Here is a 13,674-nt window from a genome sequence, read left to right on the forward strand (position 1 = left end):
TGTTAATCCGAAAATTAAATAACGTTCTTCATTCCGAAGGTTCTTTATTCTAAAACACACAAATTCCGTATACCTATTGATGAAATAGGGTTCTTAAGTCTGAACAACTGTGATAATGATAATAATAACAACAATAATCATGATTATATCGATATTAATGTCAAAATCAAAATGTATACATAAATTCACCAAATACGGACATGTAAACTGTAGCCCTAGTGGAATCATGCATTGAACGTTTGACAGGTATACTACAGGATGAGATGAATTGAAAAAAAAAATGAGAGAATTAAAGTGTAAAGCGCTTCCTTTTCAGGTTGTGGCAAAAATCTGTTCTTAATCCTATCTCTGGGGTTCAAACTTCGCTTTGCGCTGAATACGATTATAACACCTAATCAAAAGACAAGCATCACGCGTTTCAATAAGATGGACTAAGAGTACTTGTATATTCATTGAAAGCAGACAAGTTGAGACAAGTGGGTACATGCATTCTAAGTCTCAAAACTTGCTGGCACATTTAGGAGCATACAATGATTCTGAAAAAATCGCTCGCTAAAAAGAGAGAAGAGAGAGAAAAAACTGAGAGAGAGAGGGGGGAGTGGAGGGAGAGAGTAAGATAACTTAGAAGAGCCTTCAATTAATTTTCCTGCAGTTTTATTCCCTCGTCAGAGAGAAAATGACAATTTTCTTACAACTCTTACTTGCATGCATTTTCGACGTGCCTCGGACGACATTGTGACACGGCAGTCAAGATTAAGAAAAACTTTAATAGACTTACAGAATAACAACTGCAGAGAAATGTCAGCGTCTGATGAGAACTCTTTAATTAGATAGTGAAATATGGAAACATATATCAATGATGGCCACATTGTTAATGATAGATACTTCTGATGATTTGTAAATATAGCCGATTTATATTTACAGGTCGTAATATCAAGTCAGATATTCTCATATCACAAGAAGTAAACGAAGCGAGCCTATAGACCAACGATGAGAAAAAAAAAAGTTATAAAAATTGACTAAAGTGCCTGCTGGTACATGAAAGTTATTTAGGAATACATTGCATGAGAATTGTAGTATTGCTGTTAGTTCCCTTTTAACTCTACATGTACTTTTTTTTTTGCTTTTGATTTAGTTTGTCGGACTTGCATATACATTTTATGAGTTTTTGTAAATAGTTTTCACTCTGCTGTCTGCGAATGGTTTTTTTTTTCTTCAATGTTTTGTCGCAAGGGGGAATAAAAACTTGCGTTGATTTTTCATTGTGCTGATAGTAACATATGTATTCTCTTGCTTCCCAATCATTTGCTGGTGCCCACAAAATAGCAACCCTGGGATTTCGACATCTGACAATTTTGCCTTGCAGTGGAGTGTCAGAAGTTGCATGGACGTAACTAGGTCGGTTCGAGCTGGCATTTAACGCTGTTTACTAACCTTGATCATTATTTCACTGCTGGCAAGAGACACCGATCATTCATTTCCAATTGAGTGTCTGCGAGATAGTGGCATATATTTTCCCTACACTAAACATCCATGGCAAAAAAAAAAAAAAAAAAAAAAATGTGAGAGATAAAACCCCGGAGTATAGAAAGCTGCATGAATTCGAAATGTACATAATACATCATAAGGAGAAGACGCAAGACAAGGAGAAAGTGGAGGAGAAGGAGTAAGGGAAGGACAAGAAAGAGGGATAGATAAAGAAAGAAAAGAAAACTACAACAGTTCTTGTCCTCTTACTTTAACTTTATGTTTTAGTTCTAGTTTAAAGGGCTCGTATAGTTTTGGTTGAGACATAAATTTTGGTGAGATAATAAGAAACCTCTTATGAATATGAAAGAGCATGTACTTCCATGAGGAATTCAACAGTTATTTGATGAAAATTGGCTTTGAAATGGCAAAGATATAAAAAAACAGAGCGATCCAATAAAGTATGGGACCCACATTTTACTACGATCTCTTTGTTTTACTATGTTTTTAGATGTTTCAGTCATTCCAAACCCGATTTTTATCAAACAAACTTTGTATTCCTCGTAAAATGGTATGCTCTGTACTATTTCATGTGTTTTCTTGGTATCTCACAAAAAGTTAAAAGCCCAATTCTCATCTCCACCATTCTGTGCCATCCCTTTAAGAAGTAAACAAAGGGCTAAGAAGAACTAAACGATGTAGTTTAGTTGTAGTTTAGAAGAAGGTAAGGAGGTAGGAGGAGGAGGAGGGGAGAAGATGGTAGAAGGGGAGGAGAGAAGATGAAGGAAGCGAAGAAGTTAAAGGAGAGGAGAAGGAGGAGGAGGAGGAGAAGAAAATGATGATGATGAACCAAAATGAGAAGATCAAGAGGAGAAGGAGGTTGTATGGGCAGGGCCCTGTTTCATAAAGCTGTTCGTAAAGTTACGAACGACTTACGAACGACTGGTGATCAGTTCTGATGTGTTATACTTATCATAATTTCCATAATTCAGCACAAGAACTGATCACCAGTCGTTCGTAACTTTTAGAACAGCTCTATGACCCCCCCCCCCCCCAAGAAGAAACTCTCCTCATTGTTTCGTTATTGGCGTGAAGCACCGAAGCGTGAAGCATAGTAACTTTCCCACTCAAGTCTCTGGTTCACACGTCTGTTCTGTGTCGACAGTGGATATAAAGAGACTCTTTTATTTGCTTTGAAATGTTTACTTGTGCCATCACTTTATCCTCTCCAACGTCTGATACACATAACTGTTTTTCATCTAAGATAATGAACAAATCTTAAGTCTGTTCTTTTTATGTTTATACACAGTACTAGAGTTGATTATTGTCCAAGCATGGAGCTTAGTTGTAGCTCCATGGGTCAAGCTTCCTTCATTGAAAAGAAACAAGAAAAGAATCACAAAACAACTGGTGGGCTGATCAAAAATACTAGTACTTTCTCACAGATTGTGAAGGACTTGCGTACTTTGTTGACAAGTATCGAAAGTTTGGGGATTTCTATTTGTTCCCATCTCTGTACAATGGTCTGATTTCTCTCGTCTAAAAGAGGGACGCGAAACAGATGTAATTGAATACAGAAACAATGCAACTTCTGTTTGTCGTGTGTGTTTTGTCCTTTTGAGCCACGTACCAGTTCTTTTCAAATGGCATAATAGATCAAACTGTCATCGTTTGTGATTCCGATTTCTTTTGGATGGGACGGGGGACACAGAAGAATGCTGCAGCTTGTAAAAGTATTTCGCCAAGCGTCATGCCAAACATATCGCTGATAAAAGAAGAAAAACGCCGGAACTTTGTACGCCTCAAGAAAAGTCTTTGATGTCAATACCAACTTGGGCGCAATCACTGCAAATAGCGAACATAAATAATCGAGTGTTAAAGGATTTGAAATCTAAAGTCCCCGATGAATGGCTTCTAAGGTTTTTTTTTTTCATTAATAAAAACAAACAAACAAGGAGGCTGACCATGCATTACCTTGCCTTGAATAATTTCGATGGACAGAGCGAGGTGGTGAAGAACGCACTGTTATCACTGATAATGGTAGCTTTGTTCCAGCTTCTGTCATCGTTTGGTTATAAGTAGACACAATAAAAAAGTTTCAAGCTTACGTCACGTCTTGCTCCCTTTCTTTTGCATCACCTACAAACCCACTGTCCGTACTGTGCTGATAACTGATTTTTTTCTTCTTATGAATTTCAAGGTCTAAATTAATCCTCTTTTCCTCCAATTGATATCATCATCATCATCACCATCGCCACCATCATCATCATCGTCACCATCATCATCAGCATCATCATCATCATCATCATCATCATCATCATCATCATCATCAAACGCCAATATCATTACTGCTGTCACTATATGTCATTATCATAATAACTTCTGTCACTGTCAAGTGAAGAAACGATGTTTCCTACATTGTATTACGTTAATTGGTATGTATCAATTCCTCAAATATATCATTCGGCTTTCTTTTTACACTTGGTTTCAGATTTACCCCTCAAAAGAAAAAAAGAAGACAAAGTTAAAACAATGCGTAATTTTGTTACATCATTAATTGATCCTTTGAGATATATCCTCTGAATTGCTGGTTTGATTTCGCTCGAATGTCTTACGCTATATTTCTGCAATCAGATATTCGTTCAATGAGAATTTTACTATTCTTTGATTGTAGACGTTCCTTTAAATCATATACTAGTTTGTACCCATGCATAAAAAAATGTGTCGAAACGTAACGCCAACTAATGATGCAAAATGTAGTGTGACTAATTGCGCGATTATACTGCATTATTTCCCCTTTTTTATGAGGGGGGGGGGGGGAGGGGGTGGGGGAGGTATACCTTACCATGGGGGAACTCGATGCTACTTTGTTTTGAACCTGAACAGGAATTAGTGAGAGTGTGCATGGGGCATCATGTGCTCGTATGTTTCGAAGAAACAGGTTGTCTGTTTCCATAGAATGCAGGAGGTTTATGTGTACGTTGTGCGGCTTCTGTCAGCGATCGCTAGTAGGGCTTTCCCCTAACAATCACGTAACTCAAGCGGGGAAAATCGCTACAGATCTAATTTGGGGATGTGCTTCAGTGGATATCTGATGCTGAATGGCAGGTGGAGTACAGCATCAACTCGGTCGACAACGAAAGGGTATTGCCCGTAGTCATCGTTATTTATCTACCCACAAGTTCATCAGTCGGGGGTTCATTTCCCCCACAGGTCCGCTTTTCCGAATGTGCACCTTGCCGGACATTAATTGCGTCGAGTGAAAACATAACACATCCCACTAGCCCACCCACACACATTCACACGAATAACACAACAACAAAGAACATCGTTTAACATTATACACACTCAGATAAAGCGCCAAGGCCAACTAGGTAAGGTTTGATAGTGATATATTTTTACCCCTTTTATTCTGATCAGGGCCATTAAGATTGATTACAAAACTAGGGTAAAGGACTACATATTGTCTCTAATAACATTATAAATTTAAATAGATTCAGTTGCAAATATATTGATTCGTCATTCTTAGAATAAAATGCGTACTTCTGACTGGACGTGGCATGCAAAGAGCTTGAATGATAACTTATATTCCAGGATAATCTCAATGAAAGTTATTATCGTCACGGGTTTGTTGTTGTTGTTCTGAAAACATTTATCAAATCTTGTGCTTGGAACGACAGTAGACAATCAATAAAATAACAGTAGTGAAAATAACAATAATTATAATAATGATAATAATAATGATAATGATAATCATAATCATAATCATAATCATAATCATAATCATAATCATAATCATAATCATAATCATAATCATAATCATAATCATAATCATAATCATCATCATCATCATCATCATCATCATCAAGATCATAATCATAACAATAGTAATAATGAGGAGTCGAGGAAGTACAACCAGTAGATTACAGTTAGCATTCCATTGCGCGGCCTTTCTATATTCGTTATGTTCATCTTCTTTTTTTATGACACCTGTAATGTGCACGAGGATCTACAAGAAATAATTTCGAAAAAATCCCATAGTCCTCACTAGTAGTGGGCTGCCATCGGTAGATATATAGACATTGTTTGCAATAAGAGAAACCCTTTAAAACAACAAGAAAACGCGGGATCATACGGAGCTAGAATGACGTCTGAGTAATCCTTATCTTTATCGAGTCATCACAAGAAACAACACTTATTAGGGAGATACACTATTGTAGTGAAATATTTTCCCCTCGCCAAGTGGATTTCCGGCGTGACCAAGGAGGTACCAGGCGAGCTCTTTGGACGTTTCATGGCTGTGTCGTCACGCTCTCGCCGAACGAGCCGTCGAGGCAAGCCCCCAAACAAACTTGTTGTCATAGCAACCACACCTACCGAGTCTGAAACGACGACTTAGTCTGATTTTCTGTCACTCTCCTGGCACGAGTGCTACCAAAGAAGCTAAACTGTGCATGCACTTTACAAATCATATTTCTGAAAGTAGAAATCTTACAAAGGTGCCCATATTGGGTACAAACATATTTAAATTGATACCACAGTTTTACAGATACTGAGGGACTTTTTTCCTTTTTCTTTATTTGTAGGACTTGTGGAAAAGGATTTTATTTCTGCGTTTTCTGCGTATTATTACTATCAACAAAACATTGTCATGATTACAAATTCATTAACATCGGGGAAAGACAATTGTAATAAAACATCTAAATAGCAATTGATAAATACATTACGTAAAACAGAAATAGGTCTTATTATGAATAAACTTGATCTATATATGTGTTATAGGGAAAAAGTCATGAATATCCCTTTATATTTACATGGATAACGGATGTTTGTTACTCAAACTGCCTTGACCTACATAATATAGTCGTCAATTATTCGTTTCCTTTGAGTTTACCCATGCATGACTGTTTTGTACGTCTGTTATATTTCAAATTTTATTGATGCTGAAATCCTTGCGTCACAAACATCACATCACAAACGGCCACATCACAATGGTTGAATAACGGCTGTCTGTAAAGACTAAATAGGCCATGGGCAGAGCGAAGGAGGAGAAAATCTTCTGTTTCGAAGTATTTGGAGGTCATCAGGTCTTAGTACCGATCGTAAGTCTTTCTCCGGCATCCTGCTCCCATAGAGGAGGACGAAAGACGATGAGATATAAGTGACGTCAAAATGCAGCAAGCTGGAAGCTCGGGCTCCCGTAACGAGTTCAACTGATGACATCACGATTTCACTAAATTCGAGAATAAAAATCTCAATGACAGGCATCTCCAAGGTCACCATGGCCTGCAGGTGATAGGCTTGAGTGAGAAAAGTCGGCGGGTGATTCGATTGTCACAGCCTCACCACGTTTCTGTCAATCGTGTGCCACGGAGGACAATCTCGTATGATATCATGTGAAACAACACGTGGCAATACATAAATCTGTGATCATTTCAACTGTGTCACAAAGGAATGCTTTGCTACAAATCTATATCCTAACAAAGATTTCTAAAGAAATGATGATAATATGTCATGCATTTGCCATAAGTAGGCCTAAATGGTATTAGATGAGATGAAAAGAACATATATATGGCAAATAATGATAATAACATGGGACTTGTAAGACGCCAAATCCATCTAATAGTTAAATGCTCTAGACGCAACCATGTTCAAGATACGTTTACAAACAGGTACATGAGAGAAAAAAAAAACGACGAAGTTAAATAGCACATGAAATGCATGAAAATGATAATAATCAATCATTGCAAGCCAAATTAAACAAATATTTCTTGAGATTATTCTTGAATACCTCAATACAGAATTACTATTCAAGTGTACGTCAGACATCCATCTCCGTGCAGAACTGTGCTAAATTTACCCGCCTTTGACTGGGTACGTCATAATGTATTTTGGTCAGTTTGATGCCAATGAAACGTGAAAAAAAAATGCAACTCTGCCGAGAGAACAATGTATACTGTTGAGTTTGGCTGAAATATGGGTAAGTTTTTAGTATTGAAAAGCCTTGTAAAGCCATTTTAAAGGGTGTGTACAGTTCTGGTCGAGGTGAAGATTTAGCTTTTAACGTTTTGTGAGATATTCAAAAACCACTCTATGAGATGTCAAAGAGCATGCGGTTCTAAGGGGTATCAAAAGTTTATTCGATGAAAATCGGTTTTGAAATGGCTGAGATATCCAAAACCAAGGTGAAACAAAGAGATACTAATAAAGTTGGGGCATGTCGCCTTTTATTATTAGCACTTTTTTGGATATCTCAGCCATTTGAAAACCAATTTTCATCAAATAAACGTTGAATCCTTCTTAAAATTACATGCTCTTTCATATTTCATAACAGGCTTTTCATTATATCACTCAGAAATGTTCAAAACATGAATCCCTACCTCAACCAGTACTGTACAGTCCCTTTAAACCAGCGGCAGATCGAACACCGGCAAAACCTGTCATCATTCGAGTTGACATAAAATGGTTATGTAATGACTTCCCCCTTTTTCCCTATCTTCCTACCTGAACGCGACAGTGGTCATGATTCATGTGCCGCTCGCACGTGGGGTCCGCTTCGCAATATTGTGTACCATAGTGCTCAACAAGGCTAGCTCCCGGTACAGGACCTGTGATTGGTCGAGCAGCCTAGCGAGGAGAGAAGAGGAGAACGCTCAGATCCATTGCCTGTTGCATGCACTACGCTGAGTGCGCACGCACAGAGCGATTCTATGGCATCCGCCAGAGCAGCGAGCTGTCAGACCGTGCACGGCTCGACTGTGATATATTTGGCAACTACTGTACTCTGTTTTGTGCATTTGGAATCGCGGGCTCATTCGCGTCAGCTTTAAAATCAGCTCGTGACAGACGATGCATTCACAACACGATTGTCTCTAGGCAAGCTGAGGAAACTGGTATGAGTGTTTGAAACAGCGTTCCCTTGCGGTACGTCCCATCCATGACGCATCTTTTTGAGGATATCTAATTCAGAGCTGCTGTCTGTTGTGGACAGAACTGGGCGGGAATCCATGAGGAGAGTTTCATGTTATTACACACAGTTTCTGAACGTTGACGCTTACTCCTTCTAATTGATTTTATGGTGGAACTTCACGAACTTTCGCTCCTGTCATCGCTTGGAGTTGACTCGTTAGGATGGAGGCTATTGGTGAGTTCAATTATTTTTGCAGATGCTGTCGAGTCGATGATTGATATACGGTGTATTGTCTGTACTCTGTACATTGGTGATTTAACTGACAGAAATCAAAAGTATTTCTCGACCAACAATAGGATACCTGCTTTACAGATACAGTATCATATTAATACAGCATTCCACCTGTGTTAAAGTCTGTGATGCATGTTCAAAAAATAGAGTTTTTTTAAGTATTAGGTTTTTTTCATTATGTGATTATGGTTAAAGTGGATTGACTCATAACATTTGTGTTTTGTTGTTGTCGATTATATAGATATCAAGTTCTATAAACTATCTATTGTGGTTTAAATTTTGGAGGATGAATGTTTTTGTGAATGTCTCGAAAATGACAGTCTTTCAGAATGAATTTCACATCTTTGAGATTTGAAAATCATGGTGAGCTTTTATCATATTACTTTTAGTTTGTCTGTGTGAGTTTGTTTGCCTTTTTTTTTTGCTTGAGGAGCTGTCAAATCAAAACGACATTTTCGAGTTTGTGTTATGATTTGTCACTGACCAGTGCTGACGAAATTATGTAAACATTGCGTGCATTCCATAAACTTCTGCCAATCTCCCTCTCTCTCTAAAATGAAAACTAAACCTCTCGGAAGATTGGCGAATTTGTGTGACATCTTTATGTTCTTGCGATCACTCTTACTCAAAATAATGTCATCAGCCAGCTAGCGTGATTTGGAAGGCTGTACTCCCAGTTGATGCAGCGTGAGCTACGAGATAGCAAGCATGCACGCAGCGCGTTAAGGAACAGTGGCCGGACGCAATGACTTAAACCAGTCGCAGGATTTGGGATCTGTGTAAACCCAAAACGCGTTGTTTTCATCAGGCAGTACTCTCAGAGGCATCCTACACATGGGATTCCTTTTCCTGCGGAACCCGCAAATCATAAGCCGTCTTTTGGACATGACTTTTATTAGCTCGTCACCCGGTAAGAGGTCCCTGATTACCAGCACGTCTCTTCCTCAACCGAGTGCCTCTGGATCAAAAGAAAAAGGGGGAAAAGTACCCACATGTAGCTCGCTAACTGTCTGGCGGATGCGGGCAGAGAAAGGCATGGATGAGCACGCATTACTGGTACACTGTAACTACTACCATACAGACGAAGAATGCCCAGTCACCGCTGCATCATGGGGGCAAGCTAAGTTTTGGGATTCGTGGGGAAATTTGTTGCGATTCCTCTCGAACGGACCCAACATGCCACCCAATGGAAGGGATAGAACCAACACGAATCCGAGCTGTCATTACCATCCCCCTTTTCTATAGCTTTTTATTATGTTTTTTAGTCTCACTATCTACTTTTGACCTGCTCAGACAAGATTTGCCAGGTTTTTATTTTGTTACCACACAATACACACATTTTCAAAACTCTTTGTCTAGGAATATTCATATTTTGGGTTGACATTGTGCATAAAAGCTCAAAATACAATTCGGTAAATGTGCGTCCTCTCCTTTTCCTCCCGAGAACATATCCACGTTTTGTTTTTGGTGGCTACACCTTCATCTTTTATTTGTTCTGTCTACACATGACGACCCTCGCAATGTTTATTTGTCAACCTGTCATAAAAGTGGTATATACATACTTCTTTGCAGCCAGCAAACCGCTCTGTCACAGTAGTCTCTTACGATATCGCATAATTTCATAGCACTGAAAGTCGTACAGATAATTTCTGTAGCTGGTTCGTGTTCGGTATTTCCTTCCGTTTGCTCAACAAGGTCTTTCGTATAAGACTACGGGACACCTTTCTATGTCTGGGAGCTGAATTCGATGATTTGTGGAGGTTATCGCTGTTGATCATCTCATACCCTCACGTCGTCAAACACTTTACAGTTTTTACGACGGATTGTTCTTCGTATTTTTTGTCTTTTTTTTCGCAAATACGTATTGTTCTTTTTTGCGTAGTGAAATCTAACACGTTCAGATGGGTTTTCAAATGCTTGTACTCGTGCTGTCTCGATTCCGTGTGTCGTAACTTATAACGCAGTTTCCGAGTATGTCTGGAGTAGCAAGTGGTTCTTCGGATGCAGTTACCGTGGTTACAGCAATCACTCACAGGATGAGTTAAGTTTTTTTTTTTCCCTGATCGGCGGCTCACGGTCGAGGAGCTTGCTCTGTGAATACAGAGTAACAGGGTCATTCTGCACCTCCCATTATCGTAGAATGACGATAAAACGTTACACTTACAGTGTACGTCCCTATGAGATGACCATTGTTTATACACAAGAGCACATGATTATGCAAAGAATATTCATCAGTCATGGGCGTCGTTGCCATTGTCAGTCAATGTCAACATTCACTGTGACGTTAAATATAAGATGCAACAGCATTCACGTAGAATGCTACCTCGTTCTCTTGCCTGGGTAGTCGTCAGGTGTACCGAAATCGGCGACGAAGACCAGAGATCGTGGTTGCTGCGCTTTAGTCGATGTGGGTGCTAGGGGGCAAGGAAAGATTTGGACGCAGAACGTAGCTGCTTTGTATCAATAATCACCGTTTTCTGTCGGACATGCCCCCGCTGTCCTACTCTGTTAAGGCATTAGCGCACTCAGACTATGGGAACCACGTTATACTCTGTCACGATCAAGGTCGCCAGGGCTGACTCTCACCATGGAGCTAGTAGTAGCTCCATGGCTTCATGTTGCTCACAGAATGGATGTATATACCATGCGTGCCACAATTACGTGACGCAGTCCCCTGCAATAGAAAACCACGAAATATGTGCTATTTTCGAACCATTAGGTGAGAAAGAAAGGCTGTGAGAGGGAAAGAGGGAAAGAAGGGAGGAGGGGAAAGTGGGGATTCCTCAAAGACGAAATAATGTGTCATGCACGAGCAGGAGCTAATGAATTAAAAGGAATAATATCACAACGGTCTCTTGTGGTGTGTAAGCCTAATTCAGTCTTTACAAGAATTTTTGCTACCCTGTTCCACGTCTGGTTTACTCATTTTGGTGGTAAGTGACTCATTTCATTACGGAGATTTCCATCCACAACGAGAAAGGCAGAACCAACTAGAGAGACGCCAGTCAATCAAGACACACGATGCGTGTTTCATGCAAATATATACTGCAGACGGAAATTCTGGCCACACTCTGTATGTTTTGGCATAATTATTATCATCGCTATTGTTGCAGCATAGCGTGTATAATTCTCCCATCGGAGCAATCAAAATTGAGAGCAGATTCAGACTCAATAGAAGGCAAAAAAAAAACCAAAAAAAAAAAACAACAGCAACAAACATTTGATAATGGTTGGAACAAATATGATTCATACGTCCTGTGATAGTTACATAAATTTCTCCATGATTTGCTGTTGCATTAAAATTAGTACACTGAATTGACAAAGCAGGGCCATCATTATGTTAACTGTTGCTATTATGAAGCCACGGCCCCCTGTCCTTAGCTTCGACAGCTGTGTCAACTGCGTTATGTGAAAGCGGGCTTGACTCAAACACGAGTGACAAAGTGCAGAAAAGTGCAAGAAAAATCCTCAGTCATCCCGTGGACCTACTCGTAGGTCCATGGTCATCCAGCACCGTGTTCAAACGAACGGAAACATTAACTGGCATCAACTTATTTCAAGTCCCCATCGAGCTGCAGTTTCACACCGGAATCGCACTAATTTCTTGCCGCTGCTGGCGGGGTCTTGCGTTCGGATTAGTATGTACGGCGCGCGTTTCTGTAAGTAGGTGCTCAAACTGCAAACTGCTTAGTCACCTGAGTGATGGAATCACGCAAGGTTTATATCATAATCGTGTTTTTATTTCATGGATTGTCAGATAACAGAGGTAGCGGTGGAGGATTTGAGGAGAGAGTGGAGGTGGTAGGGGGGGGGGGGGGGTCGCCATGAATACGACCTGGAACCTTCCTCGTCTCATGGTGTACTTTATCAATAACACACCTGATGCGCTCCGGGCACAGCCGGCTGGTTTATATCCCTTCTTCATCCAGCGTATTTCCGTCACAACACCGCCGTACTAATGGTAATATCGGGAGGAGTTGTTTAACTGGTGACAGAGCACCTTAAACTTTCTGTTAAAGGAGCACAAGTATTGCTTTCATTCTTCTGTCTACACGTGTTTCTGTGACCCAAGTGCGATGATGCGACTTCTTGGATTGGAAAGGAGTTAGGAGATAAAAGTGTAACTAAAAAAGAAGGAAGAGAGGACTCTTTTTTACGGGGGAGGGGATCCTAATCCTTAATTCTGGTAGTGCCAGAGAAGATAGTTTGTACTTTTTCTTGATTTTTCAGCGGATGTCTGTGGCACGACTCGTGATTACGTTAGAAAAGCAAAATTTCATAAGGACAAGACTGTCAGATCATACGAAGAATGGAATCATGGTATAGGGGAAAAGATGAATGGACGAAGCATTTTCTAGCAACCTTTCAAAAAATTGCCAAGTTTTGAAAAGATACATAGGCCCTATAGGCTTAATTGCCTGATCGATGTATTGAAAGCAAGTTTCAACCTGAAGACGGGGATGAAAACATGTTAATGCTCTTCCGTGTTATAAAACCATAAGCGGGCTGCGTTAATTGGTTTGTTATGGTCTGCGCAGAGAGCATGCTTAAATCTTTTCCGGCTTTAACTGTACTCAATCCAACGGAAGTAGTGGAATCAGGACGATATTATGACGGGACGAGGTTGGCTGTTACATCAGGTGTATGGCTGCAAAGGCCGAGATTTTCCATCGGAGCCTTGACAACACGTGCGGAATTCTGTCTGCTGTGTTCTGATGCCCGAGTTCTGCGGTTGTTTTCTGATTTGCTTGGGTAGTTGTGGTCAGACAGACATCGGTGAACATTATTTTGACGTCAGTCGAAGTGGTGCAACATTATGTAACCCAACATGATGATGCGCTTTCAGGTCTATCCTCTTGTTGTGACAATTTTATAAGTGAGAATCAGGAATACGCGTGTTTTTCTGCGACACACTTTACAATCAGAAATAGATGGCGACTGGCCGAGATTCCTGATGAAATTATCTAGACGCTTGTGTTTATCTCATTATTTCATCCTGCGATTTT

General features: G+C 39.9%; 1 protein-coding gene across 1 annotated transcript in view; it reads left to right on the plus strand.

Annotated features, from left to right (window-relative positions):
* The first annotated feature begins 8,277 nt into the window (after positions 1 to 8,277).
* Positions 8,278 to 13,674, plus strand: part of LOC139731624 (uncharacterized) — a 29,352-nt gene continuing 23,955 nt past the window's right edge. The window contains exon 1 of the mRNA XM_071642516.1: positions 8,278 to 8,611. Coding sequence (XP_071498617.1) covers positions 8,599 to 8,611 — 13 coding nt within the window. The 5' untranslated portion in view covers positions 8,278 to 8,598. The remainder of the gene's footprint in view (positions 8,612 to 13,674) is intronic.

The sequence above is a fragment of the Diadema antillarum genome, unplaced genomic scaffold (assembly GCF_040938485.1).
Source record: "Diadema antillarum isolate AM-2024a unplaced genomic scaffold, OU_Dant_1.0 seq00000382_RagTag, whole genome shotgun sequence".
Classification (NCBI taxonomy): Eukaryota; Metazoa; Echinodermata; class Echinoidea; order Diadematoida; family Diadematidae; genus Diadema; species Diadema antillarum.